The sequence below is a fragment of the Salmo salar genome, chromosome 22, assembly GCF_965601325.2.
Source record: "Salmo salar chromosome 22, fSalSal1, whole genome shotgun sequence".
Lineage (NCBI taxonomy): Eukaryota > Metazoa > Chordata > Actinopteri > Salmoniformes > Salmonidae > Salmo > Salmo salar.
The window spans coordinates 24,865,574-24,893,002 of NC_138312.1; the positions used below are offsets into that span (position 1 = coordinate 24,865,574).

Genomic DNA, 27,429 nt, shown 5'->3' on the forward strand with positions numbered 1-27,429 from the left:
TCTTTAATTGAAAGGTCATATATCAACACAATTTAGCTGTTGAGATCTACTGGAAGTGTCACCATGCAGCATAATACACATGGGGTAGGAATGTGAGTCAAGAGGATAAGTGGTGTTCAAACTCATTCATTTAGCTGTAATTAGAAGATGGCTGACAATTGCCTTACCCACTGTACATCCCGTTCCCACTCAGTAGATCGGTGCAGCAGGGTGCACAGTGCTCTGCACCGCTAGCGCCCTGATGGCTGTCTTTATATTTGGGTACGACCCTCAAAGACATAGCTGTGACCCCGGACACTTTGGCGCCCCACTCATGATGGTCCTCTTTATGTTTGGGTGCCAACCTCTGAACCGATGACACCCCATTAGAAGGACCTCCTTTATGTGAACACAGAACCTTGAAGAGAGCAACTCCTCTGGCATGTTGTTGATTGCAGGCACTCACTTGTTCTGTCTCAGTCTGTGAGCTCTTTATATCCATAGATCAGCCACGGGAAACTTGCCCGTCTTTTCTGGGCCCAGGATCAATTTCCCAAAAATAAATAAACAAATATTTTACTGTTGAGGGTTAGCATAGTAAAATATACAAGGTGCAATTTCGAAATTTGTTTGTGCATCAGCAGTTTTTTCTTGTTATGGCAGTCACTGGCAGTCACTAAATTAGACCATTTCAGCAAACATTTTTTAGAATGGAAAGTTAATCTAGCGGCCAGCTATCTAAACTTGTAGTAATCATGGTCGAACACGATTTTGCTTAGGGCCCCCAAGAATGTATTTGATTGTTGAATACATTGTACAGTAGGCCTGGGACGATACCAATATCGCATTATTTTATTAAAACATGACTCATGACTCTTTGGTCTTTTAAAAACATGCTTTATGTAAAATATTGTGTGCTATAGCTTTGAAAATAAATAAATGTGACTCTGGATGACAACATAATGAAGTTTGTTTCCAACATTAGGGCTGTTTTCCTAAAGAAGTTAAATCGACCTTCGTGTTTTGTTTCTTTGCCACGATAGTTACGAACTAAAGAGTATCGCTGTACTGGTATCATCCCTGTACAGTATCTTCTGCTTTATAGCATCCTGCTACATAGCCTACATCTAATCAAGATACTTTACATGGTGGTCGTGATGGATACCCCACTCAATAGATCTGGACTCACATAAACAAGTCTGTGTGTCCTGGAGTGGAAAAAAACGATCTCAAAGGAGAGAGAGTTAGTGTTGTAATTCTCAGCTTCCACCACCAACTCCACCACCTTACCTAACACATGACTGCCCTGCAGCCGCATTCCCACTCTAGTACTGGGGGAAAAGCTGTGAAAATGAAGACGTTTCTTCTTATTTCACACTCAGCGCTTGATCGCTGGCATCTTGTTATGTCCCATTTGCTTCCCTCCACTGGCTCTGATGAAAGCAGGGCAGCAAAGCTGTGACAGGACTTAAAGGGGCCCTCCATCAAAACACATTTGTTTGGGGTCTTTTTAGCCTGGCCATACCCCACCTCCATTCCCCTTTCTCCCTTCTCCTAGTCTCTATCTCTCATTAGTGGCTACCCCCCCACTCCCAACCCCAGTTCACTTTATTTAAGTTTGATGGGCTGATGCTTGAGACTAAGAACAAGAGGACGTCACACTCTGTCTTTTCCTGTTTAATCGGTCCACGACCTCTGTCTGAAAAGAGCGTCAATCTATGAAGGGAGGTGGAAAGGTCAATGGCTGCCCGTGACCCTGGATGGCTGTGTCCATTTGGATGGGTGGAGAAATGGGCCAACCAACAGATTTACCCCAGGAGATCTCTAACCCATCAATCAACAGTAACATTCATACACTTGTCAATATTAACATTCATACACTTATTCATGTGTTGCTTTAATTGCACGTTAATGGACCATATCTATTGCATTCTGTGAATTTTAAAGGATTTGTAGATGTGTGTCCTCAAAATGAAGACATATAGCTACCATCTGGTTGAATCCCATCCAAGGACTCTTTAATCATTGTCTACAAACACAATCTTAATTGTTTTGAGTTTAGTGCCAATCTTACAAGTTTTAATCATACTTGTCTCCTTCAAATCCCTCCAGTTACTAACATCTAACAACTGTTATTAATGAACTGTACATATTTGGCATGATGTCTGTCTGTAGAGAATAATTGGGACACGGGAATAAAGCAGAAAAGCTCTAATTAGTCTGAGTGTTTGATAGAACGTGGGTCTTAAACATGAGGGCTGACTGTCTCCTCCTTACCAGTCAAACCTCTGTCAAATGCTTGTTAAGTGGGCACTAATTTGTGAAATTATATCAGCTGTGAAGTGGAGAGTGAAGGGGGGGTGAGAGAGTTAGGGGTGAGGCAGCACGGGTGCGGCTGACGTGTGAAAAGGCATTGGGGTTAAGAAAAGGCTTTCCTCAGATGAACTGGTCAGGTCAAGGTCACGGTGGTTGGAGTCCTTGGAGTAACAGCAGACGTTGCATATAGACACACTACTAGTAAAATAAACTCAGCAACAAAAGAAATGTCCTCTCACTGTCAACTGCATAGAATTTCAGCAAACTTAACATGTGTAAATATTTGTATGAACATAACAGGATTCAACAACTGAGACATAAACTGAACAAGTTCCACAGACATGTGACTAACATAAATGGAATAATGTGTCCCTGAACTAAGGGGGGGGTCAAAATCAAAAGTAACAGTCAGTCTCTGGTGTGGACACCAGCTGCATTAAGTACTGCAGTGCATCTCCTTCTCATGGACTGCACCAGATTTGCCAGTTCTTGCTGTGAGATGTTACCCCACTTTTCCACCAAGGCACCTGCAAGTTCCCGGACATTTCGGGGGGAATGGCCCTAGCCCTCACCCTCCGATCCAACAGGTCCCAGACGTGCTCAATGGGATTGAGATCCAGGCTCTTCGCTGGCCATGGCAGAACACTGACATTCCTGTCTTGCAGGAAATCACGCACAGAACGAGCAGTATGGCTGGTGGCATTGTTATGCAGGAGGGTCATGTCAGGATGAGCCTGCAGGAAGGGTACCACATGAGGGAGGAGGATGTAACGCACAGCATTGAGATTGCCTGCAATGGCAACAAGGTTAGTCCGATGATGCTGTGACACACCGCCCCAGACTGTGACGGACCCTCCACCTCCAAATCGATCCTGCTCCAGAATACAGGCCTAGGTGTAATGCTCATTCCTTCGATGATAAACGCAAATCCGACCATCACCCCTGGTGAGACAAAACCGTGACTCATCAGTGAAGAGCACTTTTTGCCAGGCTTGTCCGGTCCAGCGACGGTGGGTTTATGCCCATAGGCGGCGTTGTTGCCGGTGATGTCTGGTGAGGGCCTGCCTTACAACAGTCCAGCCTCTCTCAGTTTATTGCGGACAGTCTGAGCACTGATGAAGGGATTGTGCGTTCCGTTCCTGGTGTAACTCGGGCAGTTGTTGTTGCCATCCAGTACCCGTCCCGCAGTTGTGATGTTCAGATGTACCGATCCTGTGCGGGTGTTGTTACACGTGGTCTGCCACTGCGAGGACGATCAGCTGTCCGTCCTGTCTCCCTGTAGCGCTGTCTTAGGCGCCTCACAGTACGAACATTGCAATTTATTGCCCTGGCCACATCTGCAGTCCTCATGCCTCCTTGCAGCATGCCTAAGGGACGTTCACGCAGATGAGCAGGCACCCTGGGCATCTTTCTTTTGGTGTTTGTCAGAGTCAGTAGAAAGGCCTCTTTAGTGTCCTAAGTTTTCATAACTGTGACTTAATTACCTACCGCCTGTAAGCTGTTAGTGTCTTAACGACCATTCCACAGATCCATGTTCATTAATTGTTTATGGTTTGTTCAACAACCATGGGAAACAGTGTTTAAACCCTTTACAATGAAGATCTGTGAAGTTATTTGGATTTTTACGAATTCTCTTTGAAAGACAGGGTCCTGAAAAGGGGAAGTTTCTTTTTTTGCTGAGTTTATGTTGTCTAGGTGTGTGTGTTGTTGTTTGTGTGTGTGTGTGTGTGTGTGTGTGTGTGTGTGTGTGTGTGTGTGTGTGTGTGTGTGTGTGTGTGTGTGTGTGTGTGTGTGTGTGTGTGTGTGTGTGTATGTGTGTGTGTGTGTGTGTGTGTGTGTGCTGAAATGAAAAGTATCCCAAACACAGAAACTCAAATCTGCTCTCCCTTTGCAGATAATTACCTGTGTAATGTGATTACCTCAATTCTGTTTTATTGTGTGACTTAGATTAGGGTTATGTTCATGTCATGCATGTGTTTCATTACAATGACTGACCTGTTTCATTTACAGTAACTGATGTGTTGGTGCTGGACTAATTCAGAGATTTGCCCATTCTAGTATTCAATAACATGTTGTAACTCAAAAACAGGATAATTAGGTGCATCACCAATGCCCTGGAGAAAAGGTTTTTTCCTCATTTCTTTAGACCAGGGGATTGTTTTCCCAGTATTTGTTACCCTTGAAGAGCTTCCGACATCGACGTTATGCAAATTGTTTTCTTTTTTTCTCTTTGGCCAGAGGACAGAGGAGCCAGAGAGGAGGCTGCACTACAAATCCTTGCTGGCTGTATAAAGAGTAGACTTTAACACCTGTTCTCCTTTACTAGATAAATAATGCATGGTCCTGTCCCAGAGCAGAGCAGAGGGAAAAAAACAGGCCAGGTTCACACAGGGAGCCAAGTGGGGTCTCCAGTGGGCACAGACAGATGCCAACCCCCCCTAACTCTGTGCGAGCATTACAATGCCAGGGAGCAGATTATACCCTGCCCATATTATACCCTCCCAAACTCCTGCTGTTTAATTTCAGCCCTGACTGGGAGCACTGCCGCTGGGAATGGCCCTGTCTTTATCTGTGGAGTATGGTTAGGTGGTAGTGTAGACATGATGCTGAGTACACAATTGCCCTTGGGTTATGTGAGGTACTGTATAGGTAAAGAATTGGAGGTATTGATGTGTTACTAAACCAAAATATATACGGTCAGCATGTGGTCAACACAAGGACAGAATAACCTTTTACCTCTGTGTCCCTCTTCCACAGTGGGAGGAGGTAAGTGGATACGATGAGAACATGAACACCATCCGCACCTACCAGGTGTGCAACGTGTTCGACAACAACCAGAACAACTGGGTCCGCACCAAGTACATTTGGCGTCGGGGTGCACAGCGGATCCACGTGGAAATGAAGTTCTCCGTGCGAGACTGCAGCTCCATCCCCAACGTGCCCGGCTCCTGTAAAGAGACTTTTAACCTGTACTACTATGAGTCAGACTCGGACACGGCCAACAAGGTGTCCCCACCATGGATGGAGAACCCCTGGATCAAGGTGGACACCATCGCGGCCGATGAGAGCTTCTCCCAGGTGGACCTTGGCGGCCGGGTGATGAAGATCAACACAGAGGTGCGGAGCTTCGGCCCCGTGTCCAAACACGGATTCTACCTGGCCTTCCAGGACTACGGCGGCTGCATGTCCCTCATCGCCGTGCGTGTCTTCTACAGGAAGTGTCCCCGCGTCATCCAGAACGGAGCTGTGTTTCAGGAGACCCTGTCTGGGGCAGAGAGCACCTCTCTGGTGGCAGCGCGAGGTGTGTGTATCTCCAACGGGGAGGAGGTGGACGTGCCCATCAAACTGTACTGCAACGGGGATGGGGAGTGGATGGTGCCCATCGGGCGCTGCATGTGCAAGGCTGGCCACGAGGCTGTGGAGAACGGGACTGTGTGTAGAGGTAAGGGCCACTCTCATCCCTCTCTCTTCAACTCTGTTATCCAGACCAGAAGGACACAGTAACCTTACAGAGCCAGTCAGCTGTACATTCATAACAGAGTAATCCAGACAGCAGAGCATACACACAGTACTTAACACTGTACCTGTCTGCATACTGCACTTCATGCTGCTCTAGGGATCAGATTATTCTATATGAACAGACAGTCTACGCTTGTAAAATATGGCCATGTATTGAATAAGTAAACAGGAGGATGGGATCGTCACACTTCACATTGGATAGTACATGTTGGCTCTACGGTCACATTTTCATATGAATGATCACTCCTAAGCTTTTCCAATAATAAACTGGTGAATATTACTTCACATATGTAACAGATGTGCTTCAGGTTATACTGTATATATGGCAGAATATGTATTTTTTGTTGAATTGGGCGAACATAGAACATGCCTAGTTCATTTCTAAAGCACTCTACAGGAAGAGGACTGTCAGATCAGAGGTGTTTGGACTCCAGTCACATAGGTCTGTCATAGCCTGGAGTTATTTATTACTTTCAATTCTCTACACGGTGTAATGGATGTAATCTTACACTTCCATTCAAATCCACGTAGAAAGGAAACAATTTCCTTGACTGGGAGAATTCTATTAAATGCATGACTTTACCTCAAGGGAAGCTGTAATGCTAATGCGTGTAGGATGTGTGAATATGTTACATTTGATCATTTTGTCATAGCTCTTCTCATTCCATATTCCAGCTCTGGTGGAAAAGGCTGTAAAGAGGTTAATATTTCGGTTTCTCACAGTGAAGGCTGAAGTTGATTTGATTTTAAGCCCATGATAGCTTTTCTAATGAAAACACAAACAGCCAAAATAAGATCAAAGCTGAGTAGGAGCATCAGATCTGTTGTTCTAGGTGCAATGCAGTGTTGAGTCAGTTAGCTACCACACACACCTACTGGGTACACCAAAATGTACAGTATTTCAAGGACAAGAGAAGATTTGCACCAAACGCCTACCTCCCATCATTCTTATCTTCAACTGGAATCCGTCGTGGTCCAGATCGATTTACCATTTCACAACATCAGTGTGCTCAGCCTCACCTGTGCTGCTTCGCCATTTTGCTGTGCGGCAGGTGATATTGGCTGGACGTGGTCAGAGAGCCATGTCCTCTGCTAACAGCAAAACAGGGCAGTTGCAGCCTGCAGCTTGCAGCCTGCAGACAAGGTCCACGCTGACACAGCCAGGCAGCCAGCCGGCAGGCACAATAAACCGCCCACCTGTGTTCCAGCCTGCCTGTGTACTGCTGCCTCTGTCATAAGCCTGCCTGTAATTACCCCACAGCCCCCAGCAGCTCTGGCTCTGGTTCTGCAGAGAGGAGGGACAGTGATGGGCGCTGTTGCTCTTCGCCTTGCTTCTCAAAACAGTACCTCCGCTCAATGACTGCTAATGAGGACAAGCACAGACCCTCCTTAAGGGATACACACCAATAAGAGGAGCATGGAGGATATCTGCTATAATTTGAAACCCCTGCATAATTAAACAAATCTGGTTGTTTTTTGACCTACATGTAATTCACTGCACTGTCGGATTGAAACGTCCCATGGGCATCCTCAATCACAGTGATTTGTGTGAAACTGGATTATACAATTCAATTGATGGCCATTCAATTGAAATGAACGTTTTTCAATCAATCACTGCTCGAGGGCTTGGCGGTGGCAGTGTTTAATCTTCGGCACATGTTGGGGTGTAGCGTTTTACCTTCCAGTTCCTTATCACCCTCCTGTTTATTTCTTCAACAGGGGAAAAATCTGCCTTAATTACAGAGGCTAGCCATCCAAGGTCCTCTGCTCTGAAGAGAAGCTTCTTTCACTACAGTCTTTCATGTTTGTCTTTTGGGCTCCCGAGTGGCGCAGCGGTCTAAGGCACTGCATCTCAGTGCCGGAGGCGTCACTATACTACCTGGTTCAAATCCAGGCTGTATCACATCCGTTTGTGATTGAGAGTCCCTTAGGGCGGCGCACAATTGGCCCAACGTCGCCAGAGTAGGCCGTCATTGTAAATAACAATTTGTTGTTAACTGACTAGCCTAGTTAAATAAAGGTTCAATTTAAAAAAATCATCAGCACCTCTGCTGTACTGAGAGTGGTTTTGTGTCAGCAAGGCCAAGGCTCAAACACACACACCGCTACCCAGTGTGTACAAGCAGATGTTTTTTTCAGTTTTTCTCAGTGTGGCTAGGTCTTCAGCGATAACATAGACACACTCAGTGGACTATTAAAACTTTATGAGCAGGATGCATTATCTTAGAGTGGAGCTGTGGCATGCAGCAAAACACTGGCATATAGATGGATTTCATAGGCACACAATAGTTATGACACTCAGTGCAAAAGAGGTGAAATGTGTGTGATACAAAATAAGAAAATAAATCATTAAAGATGAAAATGTTTATTGCTTGCTATTGTATGGTAAGCCTTTTTTATTCGATTTTTGATCGAGGCCTGTCATCGATTGGTATTTGTGGATTTATCTTTCTCCACATTGAAAGTTGATATCGCCGTGTGAGATTGTGGTAAGTGCCTTTTAACTGCCAGTGGTTGGGTAATGAATTGATTTATGAAAGATGCGCCTTTGCCCGCTCATGTTTGGGTAATGAATTGATTTGTGAAAGATGCCCTCTCAGGGAGTCTTCAGTATCCTCTTTCGGAGAGGATTATGGAACCACAGACAGAAAATAATATAACAGTGAAGATGAAAGAGCAGTCTTACGCCAATATTATTAATACGGCAAGTGATGCTTTTTCCAACACATTGGCAACAAGACGTAATTACACATGTATCAATTAAATCCTTGGCACGGCCCTTCGCAAATAATTACACTTTGACATGAAATCTGTCAAAATATTGACAATAGACAGCGCTGTTTCAATTTAAATTGCAGGGCTTTTCTCTGTGATCGTGTTACTAACCAGATGAAGTTACTTCACATAGTGCCAGGGGCAAATGAGGGTCTCTGAACAGAAAGGGCCCTGAAAGTAGAGATCGGATTACACTTCGAGCCTGAGGAGATGGTGGACCACAGAGACACACACATGGGGTCCTGTTCATCCTTGCCGTTCAGTTGAAATAAAAGCACTCTCTCTCTAGAAGGGTACAATGAGAGCCATGTTCAGGGGTGGAAATGCAAACTCCCTAACAATGCCCATGTGTGTTTTTTCTTGTAATCCGATCATCTAACCCCATGCTATTGTGGCTTTAAGGGTCTTGACTGTGGGAGTGTGTCTCATATTATGGAGCAATGAATGTTCAGACAGAGACGCAAAAGTCACATTTACAGTAAAAGTTTCGAACAGCACTAAGTAACCCTTGCACGTACAGTAGTTCTTTAACTAGTGCGTTTGAGGAAGGGGAATGCTGTAAAGTCACCACCGTAGTTTACACAGGCATGTCCCGCTGCACAGATATAAAAGGAAGCATTCAGCACACCACATCAAATACCTCTGCTTGACATCCATGACAGTTGAGGGTGTAGAATGTGAGGAACAGGAGACTGCATGGTCTTTCCTACTGACATGCAAAGAAAAGCCCAGTGTGAAACATGAGACAGCCTGACAGCTCACAGACTGTTACCTGAGAGAGGCCATGGGGGAACGGGATGGAATGCTACATTTGCACAGCTCACAGATTCAAAGCATTCATTAATGCTAAATTAGAAAGAATCAAGAATCAATATTAAAATGGACCCTCATAGCAAACATTCTGTATGGTCCTCAAACCAGTTTATTACTGGCTTGGTTACTCTCTCTCTCTGCTATCCCCTACATATGAAAATATAACAACAGACTCAGGTCAGATGAAGAGTATTCTAGGTCAGGTTGTGGAGAAACATCAATGTGTTTCTCTCCTCTTGGATGTGGTGAGATGTGGTGAGGTCTCTGTCAGTAGTGTGAGCTGAGCTGCCTGATGCTAGCTCTGCTGTTGCACATCTAAGGCAAGAAGATTAAAGAGGGGCGCTTTAGTAATCCTTCAGTCAAATGTAATGGTAGATACAGGGAGTTAGAGAGGATTAAGTGAGAAGGTGTGCCCTGGGATGGGCTGGCCATGGCATGATTGCATGGAAAAGGAAAAGGAGATGAGCCGCCCCCCACCCCTATACCCTTGCCACCACTGCTGAAAAGAATCCTAGGGGAAACACTGACATTTCTGCTGCAGCTGCCTTTATTTCCCAGGATGCCCTTGCCTTTAATTATAGCTCTAATTGACTAACAGCAAACATGGGGCATACACAGCCATGCATACACTTAGACATCCAACCCCTGCACTCTACAACCAGGCAAAAGCAAAACAAACACACCCCCTCAAGGCTTTTGCTGCACTGCATGTGCAAACAAAGGCACATGAAGGAGAATTCTGAGAGACAAGAGAAAACCTCCTTTAGAATCACTACATACTGTAGACACAATAAACTCACATTGAAGCTAATCCTATACATGTGATTATACGGTTACAGATTAAATCCTTTTAATATGCACATAAGGATGTCCACATTTACATCCCAATATAAATCATCCCAATATATGACTGACAAATATCATACAAAATACTAGTTGACTTTTTAAATCGATGCTTCAATTGAAAGTCTATTTCATGATTTGAGGGGCTGTTATACTGTAGGTTAATGGTGTGGTCTGTGAACCTTTACAAATAGTGTTGCAGCAGAAGGGGAACATTGGAGCTGTGGGACATCTTAGCTAACCACAGAGACTCTGGGGACCAGTCACATTCCTTTATTCCTTGTTCTCAACTGTGATGGGATTTCAGCCTGACCAGGTGTTTTCTCTGTCTTTGTCTCTGTCTCTGAGCACAGCACACATCTAAACAGCAGACTTCACAGAGCAGTAACCATTTACTCCATCCCCCTACCCCTCCTCACACGCACACACTCACACAAACACAGAACGTATCATCCCTTTTATCCCAACAAATCCATCACATTGGAATGTGATACCGCGAGGTGAGATGTCGGCGACTCACCTCCAGCTCAGAGATCACGGCCTGTTTACTGTGTACACCTGTTCCATATGGCCGTGCTTGTGTTGGGTCCTACCCCATATGGCTCCTCGTGTACTGGGTTCAGTCCCCTGTCTGTCTCCTTATCCCACGCCATCTCTTTGGAATGCTGTGTGTCCGCCGTGCCGCCTCGGACCATCAAGACTCCCTGTTTTTCCAGACAGTAGTCTGGTGGTCTTGTGTGAAGGTAACCCCTGGTTCAGATAGCCTTCCCTCTGGGCAGGACATTCCGTTACTGGACGGGTGAGAGCCACACAAGCAGAATGAGATGCCTCCCTCTTTTTCTCATTAGGGACAGGACCGGAGCCTTCTCCAAACAAGCTCCTTCAGATGTCTCCATTCATGGCCTGTTAAAGTCTTCACTGCATTCCATCATCAAACGAATGGCCAGGGAGTGGGATGGATTGTGAGTCTGTCTGACAAAACATGAAAATAAGAGCTACAGTTGAAGCGACCTTGTTTGTCATTGACATATAAGTACATGGGTCAACATTTGAACAGACTGTAGACATACAGTATACAGTAACTCATGCAGTATGCTTTGTATACAGTCGGTCTGTTATAAAACAAAGTGCACGGAGAGAGCTGCTCTCCATTCCTGGCATAGGGTGAATGAATGTACCATGTGTGTTATGTGGACATAGTATCCCAGAGACGAGCCCAGTTGTTCTCACACAATTGACCCCCAGTTGCTTACTGAAAGGTAAACCCCAGATCGTGTTTCACCCCACGCTGTCATCCAATCTCATGGAACGTCATTCATGGGATGATGTTACACTAAACAGTAAGGCGGTTAATGTAGAGGCATGCATGGAGCCTTACATGGGAGGCTTAAAGTGCTGCCTGACAAAGAGTGGTAAAGATAAAGGGATATGATTCTTGGACAGATTACAGTACTGATTTAGAGATAGCGTTTGGAAGATAGAGATAAGTGATTTATGGGATGTAGTGGGCCAAGGCTAGATGGCACTATGTGTACTATACAGTAGAGTACAGTGATATAAAGCAGAGAACAGGGATTTCCTCCTTGGTGGAGGAGACACTTTTCAAACTATAATGGATTCTAAAATTAGAAAGCCAGCCCTGCAACAAAGACCTCCCCTCTTTTAAAGTTCAAGAGGTGTTTAAAGATTAAACAGGAGTGAGTGAGGGGAGAGAGGATACATAGAGCTACGGGTGACTCACTCCTAGCTGGGTTATCAGTGCTAGATGCCTCACTGCTCTATGACATACTGCACTAATAACCAGAGCAACAGAGCACTTTCCTCTTGGACAGCAGGCTAAAAGGAAGGCATACAGACAGAGAGCATACACTGCTCCTCTTCACCATAGAGTTAAGTGCACTATTGACACTGAGGGTTGAGAGGTGTATTCTGTTTGCGGTATACAACCAAACAATGCTGACCGCCTGGACCTACAGTATATTTGGTAATATGTTGCCAGAGAACAGAGACGGAATGTAGAAAGCGTAGCTATACCCAAAGGAAAAACAAAGGAGAATGTTCCATTAACATTTTATTTCACTGCTACAGCCTAGCAGGAAAACAACAGATAGCAAGTAGTATTCTTTGTGTCAAGGGCATTATCTCTCCGTAACCCCACTGAATCTCTCTGTGGTGATCATGGCCTCCACATCTTTTATCTAACAACAGATTTGGCTAATCTGAAAAATCTAGCCGTTTATATAGGGATTTATGTTTCTCAGAGATTCCAAGATGTTTAGAATTTCATTCGCTAGTGTAAACTGAAAAGTTGGATTTGATGCTAGCATGATATTGGAATGAAGTGGCGATATCAATGTTTTTGTCATCACTCCCATGAGACTTTCTGGCATTGTTTGAGGTTGAAATGGAAGACACTCATTTAAAAGCCTCCAGTGCAAAGTTAAGCTCTCTCCGCTCTCTCCTATCTCCCAGAAACACACCTCAGGAGGATTACTCTCTGTTTGCTTTGTCAGATTACTCTCTGATCAACAGGGTTTATTAACGTCTCTCTCCCCCCCAGCCTCAGCTTGCTCCACTTAGCCATGGCAGGTAGAGATGCCCTCACTTTTACACTCTCAAGCACATAGGCCTGCTGTATTGTACAGGCAGAGCTGGCCGTGTTTTCTGCATGGCACAGCGAGTCTAGGGTTTACTCTATCTTTGTGTAAAGAGCAAATGGTGTTCGTCTGAACTTTGGTCGTCTACATGTTCCTGTGTTCCATTTGGTAAAGTAGCCTGGTTTAGCTCTCAGCTGCCCGCTGCGGGGAGTCCTAGTGCACTAGCTCTAGGGGACAACCCAGCTGTGTAAATGCTTTAGTTACAGAATATTCAACATGTACAACACATTTTTTTCAGGCATCGACTAAGCAAATAAATGAGCCAATGTAATGAGCTGTTCCACTCCTCTGTGCATACCTGTAGCTGCTGGCTAGAAGGTAGAACGCTACTACACATTTTTTGTCCTACGACTCTGGTGAAGAAATGGGTTCATCTTAAGCAGTCGTCACTTTTGCGGTCAAAAAGCAAGCTGAGATCTCCCCCCCTGAATCTTTTTTAAACATAATGTTTTACATTAACCTAATAAAAACAGTTGTAATACATTATTATAGCTATATATCTTGCTTGCCAACATTGATCTTCTCAAACCATATTATATTTCATAACTCATGCTTTGATAACAAAATGTATCAGTTGGTGATGCACTTGCGAGGCACAGCTGAGCATAAATTGAAATAATTTGTAAATCATTTTTTATTTTTTATTTTACTGGACTGATGGTACCTGCATCTGATGGTCATGGTGCTTTCAAGACAACTAGGTCTCGGAAAAAGCTATTTCAAATCATGACGCCAGTGAACTTCAGATCGGAAAATTCAGAGCTCTAGAAAGATGCCAGAGTTTCCGAGTTGGATGACTGTTCAAAATGATTTTTCCAAGACTGCAGTCGTTTTTTTTCAGAGTTTGCTGTTGTTTTGAACACGACATTAGTCTTAGCGGAGGGAGGGAGGGAGGGAGGGAGGGAGGGAGGGAGGGAGGGAGGGAGGGAGGGAGGGAGGGAGAGAGAGAGCAGCAAAGGGTCTGCCTCTCACGGTCCCTGCTCTCTCCTTCCTTTCTTCAAGGTGAGGCAGAGAGAGGGGACATAGTCTTCGACCAGATGGCAAAACTCGAGTCGCACCGCATCTGCTTTTGGCACAAATTCATGTTGTTCCTATGACCAGAGAAAGTGAAATATTCCTCGATATTAAAATAGACACGACGAGCTGCTAATAATAATAAAAACACGGGGCTATCAATACACTTGGCTACTCATTCATTGCAGCGCGAGTGGAAGTAGACAGAAGAACGTTTTATGTTTTGTAATAGTGTTGAGTAAAAAAAGTTTTGACAGTTCTGCTGAATAAAACTCTGACATGAAGTCACTCATAAAAACAGCAGGTCTTGGCTGTATTCTTTAACAGTCTCTCTCTGGCCATGGTTTTAAAAGTTATCAAATCTCACGTAGGCTAGTATCAAACTTTGCTGTGACCGGGGTCGTGGAAGCTGTAGATAGGCACGATAATTTGTGCTATCCGATTGACCAGCGCATTAGAAGCACTCGATTTAACCACAGATTTCCCGTTCTGCCGGGGCGTAGGAGCATTTGTCTTTTCAGCCAAATTAAATGGTTCAAAATGGGAACACTTTGTCTACCCTGTGTGCAGGCTTTTGAATCAAGTGCACCTACTGCCAGCATCAAAAAATGTTTTGCAAAAAAGGACCACAAGCCTTTATGCCTATCGTTGGCTTTTCTACCGAAATGTTAGGTGATCGACTAGGAATGCCCTGAAGATCGAACAGTCAATCGCGGATTGAGGAATTCTTTCACCTCTTATTTGAAAGATGAAAGAAATTAAACCATTCAGTAATCCTTATCTAGTCAGTGAGGATAGTTTAGCCAGTACATTGAAGGTCCATGGTTTGAATCAGTCAATTGAAATAAATTCATTAGGCCCTAATCTTTGGATTTCACATGGGAATACAGATATGCATCTGTTGGTCACAGATACAGTACCTTAAATCAGAAAACCAGTCAGTATCTGGTGTGACCACTATTTGCCTCATCCAGTGCATGTCAGGCTGTGGGTAACTGGTGCATGGAATCAGGTGCAGGAGAACAGAGATGAGTGTACAAGGTCATTTATTCCACGAACAGCACCAGTATAAAACAAATACTAAAGGTGCGTGAAAATACCGGTCACTCTGAAATAACGGGCGTAAATACGAAGCCGGCAAACAATACCAGCCAACAAGTAACGACCTGAACATTATATACAAACACACACACAAACATGGGGGAAACAGAGGGTTAAATAATGAACATGTAATTGGGGATAGAAACCAGGTGTGTAGAAAACAAAGACAAAACAAATGGTTAATGAAAAGTGGATCGGCGATGGCTAGAAAGCCGGTGACGTCGACCGCCGACCGCCGCCGAACAAGGAGAGGGATCGACTTCGGCGGAAGTCGTGACAGCGCAACACATCTCCTTCGCATAGAGTTGATCAGGCTGATGATTGTGGCCTGTGGAATGTTGTCCCACTCCTCCTTAATGGCTGTGCGAAATTGCTGTATATTGGCGGGAACTGAAACATGCTGTCGTACATGTCAATCCAGAGCATTCCAAACATGGTGACATTTCTGGTGAGTATGTAGACCATGGAATAACTGGGATATTTGTGGAATTGTGAATTGTGTACTGATCCTTGTGACATAGGGCAGTGCATTATCATGCTGCAACATGAGGTGATGGCGGCGGATGAATGGCACGATGTTGGGCCATCTCGTCACAGTATCCCTGTGCTTTCAAATTGCCATCGATAAAATGCAATTGTGTTCGTAGCTTATGCCTGCACATACCATAACCCCACCGCCACCATGGGACACTCTGTTCCCAACATTGACATCAGCAAACCGCTCGCCCACAAGACGCAATTCACGTGGTCTGCGGTTGTTAGGTTGTTTGGACATACATCCAAATTCTCTAAAACTATGGTAGAGAAATTAACATTAAATTATCTAGTAACAGCTCTGGTGGACATTTCTGCAGTCAGCATGCCAATTACACGCTCCCTCAAAACTTGAGACATCTGTGGCATTGTGTTGTGTGACAAAAATGCACATTTTAGAGTGGCCTTATATTGTCCCCAGCGCAAGGTGCATCTGTGTAATGACCATGCTTTGTAATCAACTTCTTGATATGACACACCTGTCAGGTATGATGGATTATCTTGGCAAAGGAGAAATGCTCACTAACAGGTGTAAACAAATTTGTGCACAAATATGGAGAGAAGTAAGCTTGTGCATATGGAGAATTTCTGCTGTCTTTTATTTCAGCTCATGAAACATGAGACCAACACTTTACATGTTGCGTTTATATTTTTGTTTAGTGTATAATTTTTCACAGGTGTAGTTTGTAAACCTTTTGGGATTCTCTGTTTATACAACCTACATAACAGGAGGTACAGTGAGGGGAAAAAGTATTTGATCCCCTGCTGATTTTGTACGTTTGCCCACTGACAAAGAAATGATCAGTCTATCATTTTAATGGTAGCTTTATTTGAACAGTGAGAGACAGAATAACAACAAAAGAATCCAGAAAAACGCATGTCTAAAATGTTATAAATTGATTTGCATTTTAATGAGGGAAATAAGAATTTGACCCCCTCTCAATCAGAAAGATTTCTGGCTCCCAGATGTCTTTTATACAGGTAACGAGCTGAGATTAGGAGCACACTCTTAAAGGGAATGCTCCTAATCTCAGCTTGTTACCTGTATAAGAGACACCTGTCCACAGAAGCAATCAATCAATCAGATTCCAAACTCTCCACCATGGCCAAGACCAAAGAGCTCTCCAAGGATGTCAGGGACAAGATTGTAGACCTACACAAGGCTGGAATGGGCTACAAGACCATCGCCAAGCAGCTTGGTGAGAAGGTGACAACAGTTGGTGCGATTATTCGCAAATGGAAGAAACACAAAATAACTGTCAATCTCCCTCGGCCTGGGGCTCCATGCAAGATCTCACCTCGTGGAGTTGCAATGATCATGAGAACGGTGAGGAATCAGCCCAGAACTACACGGGAGGATCTTGTCAATGATCTCAAGGCAGCTGGGACCATAGTCACCAAGAAAACAATTTGTAACACATTACGCCGTGAAGGACTGAAATCCTGCAGCGCCCGCAAGGTCCCCCTGCTCAAGAAAGCACATATACATGCCCGTCTGAAGCTTGCCAATGAACATCTGAATGATTCAGAGGACAACTGCGTGAAAGTTTTGTGGTCAGATGAGACCCAAATTTAGCTTTTTGGCATCAACTCAACTCGCCGTGTTTGGAGGAGGAGGAATGCTGCCTATGATCCCAGGACACCATCCCCACCGTCAAACATGGAGGTGGAAACATTATGCTTTTGAGGTGTTTTTCTGCTAAGGGGACAGGACAACTTCACCATATCAAAGGGACGATGGACGGGGCCATATACCGTCAAATCTTGGGTGAGAACCTTCTTCCCTCAGCCAGGGCATAGAAAATGGGTCGTGGATGGGTATTCCAGCATGACAATGACCCAAAACCCACGGCCAAGGCAACAAAGGAATGGCTCAAGAACAAGCACATTAAGGTCCTGGAGTGGCCTAGCCAGTCTCCAGACCTTAATCCCATAGAATATCTGTGGAGGGAGCTGAAGGTTCGAGTTGCCAAACGTCAGCCTCAAAACCTTAATGACTTGGAGAAGATCTGCAAAGAGGAGTGGGACAAAATCCCTCCTGAGATGTGTGCAAACCTGGTGGCCAACTACAAGAAACGTCTGACCTCTGTGATTGCCAACAAGGGTTTTGCCACCAAGTACTAAGTCATGTTTTGCAGAGGGGTCAAATACTTATTTCCCTCATTAAAATGCAAATCAATTTATTACATTTTTGACATGCGTTTTTCTGGATTTCTTTGTTGTTATTCTGTCTCACTGTTCAAATAAACTTACCATTAAAATTATAGACTGATCATTTCTTTGTCAGTGGGCAAACGTACAAAATCAGCAGGGGATCAAATACTTTTTTTCCCTCACTGTATGATATAAATTGCTAATGGCATAAATAGTGTGATATTTTGCCTTGTGTGAAATAAATAAAGCTGTTTTCCATGTTCCTCTCAGGGTGAGTTGAAATGCAATGCTGGGAGATTATGCATTTCTTCATGCCCATAAAATAATTTTAAAAAATGTGCCTTTGTTTATTAGATAAACCTCTGAGATTCACAGTAGCCTACAGCATCTTGAATGAATTAAGAGAGGGGAAATCCTTCATAGTGAATTATGTATGTCAATGCTGTAAATATTGGGTGTCCATTGGACTTTATTCTCCTCTTACAGCTAACACACACTCTCCATATTCCAGGACATTCAGAATACTTTGTGTGTTTACACATTGTCCATAGCTGATGTTTCCCATGCACCTTCAATGCACTGATAATCTCAACAAAGAAATGGGACAATACCTCTTTGTGGTAGCTTACCTCTACAGTGGTGGAAAAAGTACCCAATTGTCATACTTGAGTAAATTAAAGATACCTTAATAGAAAATGACTCAATTAAAAGTGAAAGCCATCTAGTAAAATACTACTTGAGTAAAAGTCTAAAAGTATTTGGTTTTAAATATACATAAGTATTAAAAAGTAAATGTAATTGATTAAATGGACCGATTTACAAGTTTTCTCTCTGAAAAATGTAGTTAATTTAATCTGATTGTCATAAGGTTCCATGACTTTGTCCACACAGGGCATGTGGGCACACAAAATACATTTGGATGATGTTCATGACATTTTGAGTGTTTTATTTAACTTTTGTACACCTGTGGTGTCATTAGAAATGAATGGATGAGACTAAAATTAGTGTATAAAATTGAGTTCAGGCACATGCCCATTCATCAGATGGACACACTTCCTCTCCCCGACCCCCACATGCATGTATGTTTGAGCACACACACACACACACACACACACACACACACACACACACACACACACACACACACACACACACACACACACACACACACACGTCACTTTCATTTTGAGGCCTTGCTCACAGTTCATTCTATGGCAGCACAATGACCAAACGATATTCTGTATGTGTGTATGTGAGGCTCTTGATCATATCTTTGATCATGACACTGGTGAGGAGGAGAGAGGCCAGGAAACTGACAGTGAAGATGCATTAGAGCAGGAAGTGTCAGAAGTTGAAGACAACACAGAATATGATCCAGACCAAGAGACAACCATTGTGGAACAATCCAGTGATGAGGGAGAGGGCCCTGCTGAGGTTGTTGTTACATTCCGGTCAAAGAATGGGAATTTGTCCTGGTCTTCATCCCCACCTGAGAGGAGAGGTCGGCTGTCGGCTGAAAATGTTATCAGCATGACCCCAGGGCCAACGAGATAAGCCGTATCCCGGGGTTGATGACATAAAATCCTGCTTCGAACCGTTCCTGACTGAGACAATGGAAACTATAGTGATAAACATGACCAACTTGGAGGGGAGACGCATTTACAAAGACAACTGGAAGGAGGTGGACTGGACAGACGTACAAGAAGACGTGGGTCTCTTGATTTTGGCTGGTGTGTTCAGATCCAGAAACTAATCTACCACCAGTTTATGGGATGCAGAGTCTGGTCGGGCAATTTTTCATGCCACTATGTCACTCCAGACATTTCACATGTTGTCACGGGTGATTTGCATCGACAACCGTGATACAAGACCAGGCCGCCGTCAACAAGACAAGCTGGCAGCGATCAGAGAGGTTTGGCACAAGTGGGTGGAGCGCCTGCCACTCATCTATAACCCAAGTCCAGACATCACAGTGGATGAGCGTCTCGTTGCTGCCCATTCAAACAGTACATGCCAAGCAGACCGTCTAAATATGGAATAAAGATATGGGCAGCATTTGATGCCAGGAGAAATTATGCCTGGAACATGCAGGTTTACACCAGGAAACCTGCTGACGGTGTTCCCGTAAAGGAACCAGGGGAAGTGGGTGGTCCTGGAAATGACTGCAGGTCTCCAGGGGCACAACATAACATGTGACAATTTATTCACCTCATATGTTCTTGGTCAGGAGCTGCTCCCAAAACAATGACCATGGTGGGGACGGTCAGAAGGCACAAGCCTGAGTTGCCTCCTGCCTTACTCACTACCATGGACAAGGATTGTTTTTCCTCTAAATTTGCCTTCACCGGTACACACACTCTTGTGTCCTACTGCCGAAGAAAAAGAAGAATGTGCTCCTGATGACAACTCTGCACAGGGATGCCGCTGTGAGTACCAGGGAGGACAAGAAGCCCAACGCTGTCCTGGATTACAACAGGAACAAAGAGGAGCTGACCACCTTGATAAGGTATGTTACTCCTTATCTTTCAAGTCTCATGTACTTTTTCTTCTATTACCAGATTGTTTTATCTGCACCATAAAAATAAGACATGTTGTTGTTTGGTGAAATGCTCATTGAATTTGTAAACAATATGGAGTCAATTCTATTAATTTGAATATGTAAATATGTTTTAGATGTGATAAATTAAAACAATGCTTTGATGCAATTTTTTCACGTTACTATGCAAGACATGAAGTATTACTTGTATGTACTCATTATTTCATTTACTGATTGTTGCACTTTTGCAGGTTACTGGCACATACTCTTGTAAGAGGATGACGGCACGTTGGCCCATGGTGGTGTTCTTCAACATCCTAGATGTGTCGGCCTACAACACCTTTGTGGTGTGGATGGAGGTGATTCCAGGCTGGAAGCAGGGGAAATTCTTCAAGAGGAGTCTATTCCTAGAAGAGTTGGGAAAGCCATGGTGGCACCCCTCATTCAAAGGCGCCAACACCTTCCTGGAACACCATCCTCTGCTGGATTGGTGAGAGATATACAAGGGCCAGAAGCAAGATCTACGGACGCCAGAGACAGAAGAGACAAAAGGAAGAGGTGCATTCTGTGTGCACCAAGAGATGTCAAAACGAGCATTATGTGCCATAAATGCAGTGCATATACACTGCTCAAAAAAATAAAGGGAACACTTAAACAACACAATGTAACTCCAAGTCAATCACACTTCTGTGAAATCAAACTGTCCACTTAGGAAGCAACACTGATTGACAATAAATTTCACATGCTGTTGTGCAAATGGAATAGACAACAGGTGGAAATTATAGGCAATTAGCAAGACACCCCCAATAAAGGAGTGGTTCTGCAGGTGGGGACCACAGACCACTTCTAAGTTCCTATGCTTCCTGGCTGATGTTTTGGTCACTTTTGAATGCTGGCGGTGCTTTCACTCTAGTGGTAGCATGAGACGGAGTCTACAACCCACACAAGTGGCTCAGGTAGTGCAGCTCATCCAGGATGGCACATCAATGCGAGCTGTGGCAAGAAGGTTTGCTGTGTCTGTCAGCGTAGTGTCCAGAGCATGGAGGTGCTACCAGGAGACAGGCCAGTAAATCAGAAGATGTGGAGGAGGCCGTAGGAGGGCAACAACCCAGCAGCAGGACCGCTACCTCCGCCTTTGTGCAAGGAGGAGCAGGAGAAGCACTGCCAGAGCCCTGCAAAATGACCTCCAGCAGGCCACAAATGTGCATGTGTCTGCTCAAATGGTCAGAAACAGACTCCATGAGGGTGGTATGAGGGCCCGACGTCCACAGGTGGGGGTTGTACTTACAGCCCAACACCGTGCAGGACGTTTGGCATTTGCCAGAGAACACCAAGATTGGCAAATTCGCCACTGGCGCCCTGTGCTCTTCACAGATTAAATCAGGTTCACACTGAGCACGTGACAGACGTGACAGAGTCTGGAGACGCCATGGAGAACGTTCTGCTGCCTGCAACATCCTCCAGCATGACCGGTTTGGCGGTGGGTCAGTCATGGTGTGGGGTGGCATTTCTTTGGGGGGCCGCACAGCCCTCCATGTGCTCGCCAGAGGTAGCCTGACTGCCATTAGGTCCCGAGATGAGATCCTCAGACCCCTTGTGAGACCATATGCTGGTGCGGTTGGCCCTGGGTTCCTCCTAATGCAAGACAAGGCTAGACCTCATGTGGCTGGAGTGTGTCAGCAGTTCCTGCAAGAGGAAGGCATTGATGCTATGGACTGGCCCGCCCGTTCCCCAGACCTGAATCCAATTGAGCACATCTGGGACATCATGTCTCGCTCCATCCACCAACGCCACGTTGCACCACAGACTGTCCAGGAGTTGGCGGATGCTTTAGTCCAGGTCTGGGAGCAGATCCCTCAGGAGACCATCCGCCACCTCATCAGGAGCATGCCCAGGCGTTGTAGGGAGGTCATACAGGCACGTGGAGGCCACACACACTACTGAGCCTCATTTTGACTTGTTTTAAGGACATTACATCAAAGTTGGATCAGCCTGTAGTGTGGTTTTCCACTTTAATTTTGAGTGTGACTCCAAATCCAGACCTCCATGGGTTGATAAATTGGATTTCCATTGATTATTTTTGTGTGATTTTGTTGTCAGCACATTCAACTATGTAAAGAAAAAAGTATTTAATAACATTATTTCTTTCATTCAGATCTAGGATGTGTTGTTTAAGTGTTCCCTTTATTTTTTTGAGCAGTATATTTGTAAGGCACATGCAACTACCACCACGTATTGTCCAACATGTGCATGAGAACATACAAAATGTAACCACAATTGATTGACAGATTGTGAACATTTTAATGTTTTTGTTATTGTTAGTAATACGGTTATTGTTACTTTTGTTCTTTAATGTGTTCTGACATTCATTTTGTAACATGGTAAAGTTTTCATGTGTAGTTTTGGGCCTATGTCCTTTCTTTACTAGTAAAATCATACTGGTCAGTTTTGACCGGGAACACAACAGATGTTATTTTGTGCCACTATTTAAACATTTGAAATGGTTTCAAAGCATATGTCCTTGTTAAACTTTGACACAAAATAATTTGTGATAAAGAGCACAATATGTTTCATCTGAGTATTTGTTATAGTCAAAATAATCCTTACATTATGCTTTTTTTTACTCAAAACGAGTTGTATGAGCTCAGGTCAATGAGGCCTACAGGCCATAAATAGCAAGTAGAAATTCACAACATGTAATGTTCACAATAACTTAAGTTGATAAAAATATCTAACACAACATTAGGTGATAATATATGTATTGTTATGGATTTATAATCAGCTATAATGGGGCGGTCATTTTGGACCGGGAACACAGAATTAATTAACATGAAACGAACACAACAGGAGGGTTAAGTATCAAAAGTAAAAGTATAAATCATTTCAAATTCCTTATATTAAGCAAACCAGATGGCACCACTTTCTTGTTTGTTTTTGAAATTTACGGATAGCCAGCGGCACACTGCAACACTCAGACATAATTTACAAACAACACATTTGTGTTTAGCGAGTCTGCCACATCAGAGGCAGTAGATGAGGAGGGATGTTCTCATGATAAGTGTGTGAATTAGACAATTTTCCTGTCCTGCAAAGCATTCAAAATGTAACGAGTACTTTTAGGTGTCAGGGAAAATGTATGGAGTAAAAAGTACATTATTTTCTTTAGGAATGTAGTGAAGGAAAAGTAAAAGTTGTCAAAAATAAAATTGTAAAGTACAGATACCAAAAAAGACTTAAGTAGTACTTGAAAGTATTTTTTGTTAATTACTTTACACCACTGCCTCTTTATTGCATACCAATCGATACTCCATATAAACCAATACTTATCTTTTATGAAAGGAAGCGTTCCAAGCACCAGTACAGCTCTGAATAAAAGCCCAGCTGCAGAATGGTGATAGTTTGGAATGCATCCTAGAAAAAAACACAGTGCCTTAGAAGAGTGAGTCTAAGGAATCGATGCTGTGCTGTGTGACCCGCCCAGCCAGCCCAGCCATTGTGTCGTGCTGCGTGTTAATGTGTATGGTGTAACACTGTGGCGTTTAAAGTGTGAAGGCCACAGGGTGGTGGCTCCAGGCTGTGGAGAGACAGAGACTCAGAGGTGAGCCAGAGAGGCTGCTGGGTAAACACTATCATATTCATTGCTCTGCTCTCCCCCGCTCCCACACTGCCACGACATTAGGACATGAACCAACCACCACTGTTTACCATCAAGCCAGGATTGGCCAGTCACTGTATCGGTGCCTGGGAGCTGTTGCCTTCCTGCTGAGATTGGTGCGGTGTTGTGCATTGTGGTCAACTACAAGGCTGCAGTCCTTGTTGAGTTATTTGGGCAGCGTGCATGGGGGAGGTTCTTTGCGTGTTAACTGGCAATTGGGGGGTTGTTTTGTTTCTTACTGGTGCCAGCAGACACTGTGTGGCACCGTCTCGACGCACCACGACTGCCCTGCTTCTTGTCAGGAGATGGGCATCCTCTCTTCGTGAAATAACCCGGCTTACAACAGCTAGCGTCTGGAAGACATTAGTCCTGTTATTAATGAGGTTGTTTTGATTCTCTTCTTCCCCTCTGTATGAAAATGACTGCGATGCTAAGGCTTTTGCTGAAACCGACAGGCTAGGCTTAGCTTAGTCAGCTCTGAGGGGGAGTCTGCTGAGGAAGCGCCCATGATAGATGTATCTTTAAAACCACACTACATGATGCTATGCACTTGGCAGTGGACTGGATTCCTCTCCTCTTACAGTGAGCTATGATCCAGTGAGCTCAGTATTCCACAGTTTAAGGTTATCAACAGTATGATAACGATACAATGTGGGATAAGCTCAGTTGATAATCAAGGGTGTTGTATTATCCTATTAGTCAAATGGATAATACTTGATAGGACTGGTTATCCCAAACTGTTTCATGTACAGTATCATGGTGCGACACATTAGTGTGTTCTTTGAGAATGTAGGATGTCTCTGCAGACAGTGCAATATGAAAAGTCAAGTGGGTTGATCTCCACACACTTAGAAACTGGACTCTGGGATGTAAAGGCTCCAGTCCTAGCCTTGTGATGCTATCCACAGCTAATGGGGCACACACACTCACACACACACACTCACAAATACACATGGTCACAAACACACACACACACACACAGTCACACACACAGTCACTCACACATGAACACACACTCACAAATACACATGGTCACAACACACATGGTCACAAACAGACACACAGTCACTCACACATGCACACACACAGACACACACATACTGTTGTCCAGAGCTAATGAAGGGTCTTGATGGATGTGTTTGCCGAACTCAAGACTAGACATTTTAACATTATTGATCCCAGAGCACAGCAGGGAAAATCAGACTGGGAACACAATGTCTGGACTCATCACACACTGCTACATTTTTCACCCTCGCCCAATCTCCCTACTTGAGCTTAAACATATCATTCAGTTAGTTGAAATATAAATGGCCTACATTCTATGAATATTTGATTACAATGAATATCATGTCGTGTGTGTTGCCTGGAGGGGCGCTCGTGTGACATTGACACTGAATAAAATGTGACATTCTCAAATACAGCAGGGGATATCTCCCTCTCCATGGGAAGAAGCTCTCACCCGAGAAGACATTTGGAAGTCATCTCCATCTAAAATAAGCGGCCTAGACTCGAGACTGGAATGATGTCACTCGCTCCCCATACAGCCTCAACAACTCCTCCTTGTGACCTTGTTACCAAATATAGCATGTCACATATTGATTTGGGGACGCAGTGTGTTAACCGCATGTTATTCACACAATGACCTATTTTACCATTAGATTGAATAGGTCCAGTAAAGGAGCCGTTGGGAAAACTCAGTTTCCTGACATAGGGGAGGCGGTGTTGTCTTTCGGATGGGACGTTAAATGGGTGTCCTGACTCTCTGTGGTCACTAAAGATCCCATGGTACTTATTGTAAGAGTAGGTGTGTTAACCCCGGTGTCCTGGCTAAATTCTCAATCTGGCCCTCTTACCATCATGGCCACCTAATCAAATCAAATCAAATGTTATTTGTCACATACACATGGTTAGCAGATGTTAATGCGAGTGTAGGGAAATGCTTGTGCTTCTAGTTCCGACAATGCAGTAATATCCAACGAGTAATCTAACCTAACAATTTCACAACAATTACCTTATACACACAAGTGTAAAGGAATGAATAAGAATATGTACATAAAAAAATATATATGAATGAGTGATGGTATAGAACGGCATAGGCAAGATGCAGTAGATGGTATAGGGTACAGTATATACATATGAGATGAGTAATGTAGGGTATGAGAACATTATATAAAGTGGCATTGTTTAAAGTGGCTAGTGATACATTACATCAAGATGGCAAGATGCAGTAGATGGTATAGAGTACAGTATATACATATGAGATGAGTAATGTAGGGTATGTAAACATTGTATGAAGTGGCATTGTTTAAAGTGGCTAGTGATACAGTTATCACATAAATGTTTCCATTATTAAAGTGGCTGGAGTTGAGTCAGTATGTTGGCAGCAGCCACTCAATGTTAGTGATGGCTGTTTAACAGTCTGATGGCCTTGAGATAGAAGCTGTTTTTCAGTCTCTTGGTCCCTGCTTTGATGCACCTGTACTGACCTCGCCTTCTGGATGATAGCGGGGTGAACAGGCAGTGGCTCGGGTGGTTGTTGTCCTTGATGATCTTTTTGGCCTTCCTGTGACATCGGGTGGTGTAGGTGTCCTGGCGGGCAGGTAGTTTGCCCCCGGTGATGCGTTGTGCAGACCTCACTACCCTCTGGAGAGCCTTATGGTTATGGGCGGAGCAGTTGCCGTACCAGGCGGTGATACAGCCCGACAGGATGCTCTCGATTGTGCATCTGTAAAAGTTTGTGAGTGTTTTTGGTGACAAGCCGAATTTCTTCAGCTTCCTGAGCCTCCTTCTTCACCACACTGTCTGTGTGGTTGGACCATTTCAGTTTGTCCGTGACGTGTACGTCGAGGAACTTAAAACGTTCTACCCTCTCCACTACTGTCCCATCGATGTGGATAGGGGGGGTGCTCCCTCTGCTGTTTTCTGAAGTCCACGATCATCTCCTTTGTTTTGTTGACGTTGAGTGTGAGGCTATTTTCCTGACACCACACTCCGAGGGCCCTCACTTCCTCCCTGTAGGCTGTCTCGTCGTTGTTGGTAATCAAGCCTACCACTGTAGTGCCGTCTGCAAACTTGATGATTGAGTTGGAGACGTGCATGGCCACGCAGTCGTGGGTGAACAGGGAGTACAGGAGAGGGCTGAGAACGCACCCTTGTGGGGCCCCAGTGTTGAGGATCAGCGGGGTGGAGATGTTGTTACCTACCCTCACCACCTGGGGGCGGCCCGTCAGGAAGTCCAGGACCCAGTTGCACAGGGCGGGGTCAAGACCCAGGATCTCGAGCTTGATGACAAGTTTTGGAGGGTACTATGGTGTTAAATGCTGAGCTGTAGTCGATGAACAGCATTCTCACATAGGTATTCCTCTTGTCCAGATGGGTTAGGGCAGTGTGCAGCGTCTGTGGACCTATTGGGGCGGTAAGCAAATTGGAGTGGGTCTAGGGTGTCAGGTAGGGTGGAGGTGATATGGTCCTTTACTAGTCTCTCAAAGCACTTCATGATGACGAAAGTGAGTGCTATGGGGCGGTAGTCATTT

At 44.4% G+C, this 27,429-nt stretch overlaps 1 protein-coding gene across 9 annotated transcripts in view; it reads left to right on the forward strand.

The window, feature by feature from the left end:
• ephb2b (eph receptor B2b) overlaps window positions 1-27,429 on the forward strand; it is a 171,713-nt gene that overhangs the window by 76,061 nt on the left and 68,223 nt on the right. For all 9 annotated transcript variants that reach the window (XM_045705124.2, XM_014166655.3, XM_045705126.2 and 6 more), the window contains exon 3: window positions 5,053-5,737. In XM_045705124.2, coding sequence (XP_045561080.1) covers window positions 5,053-5,737 — 685 coding nt within the window. The remainder of the gene's footprint in view (window positions 1-5,052; window positions 5,738-27,429) is intronic.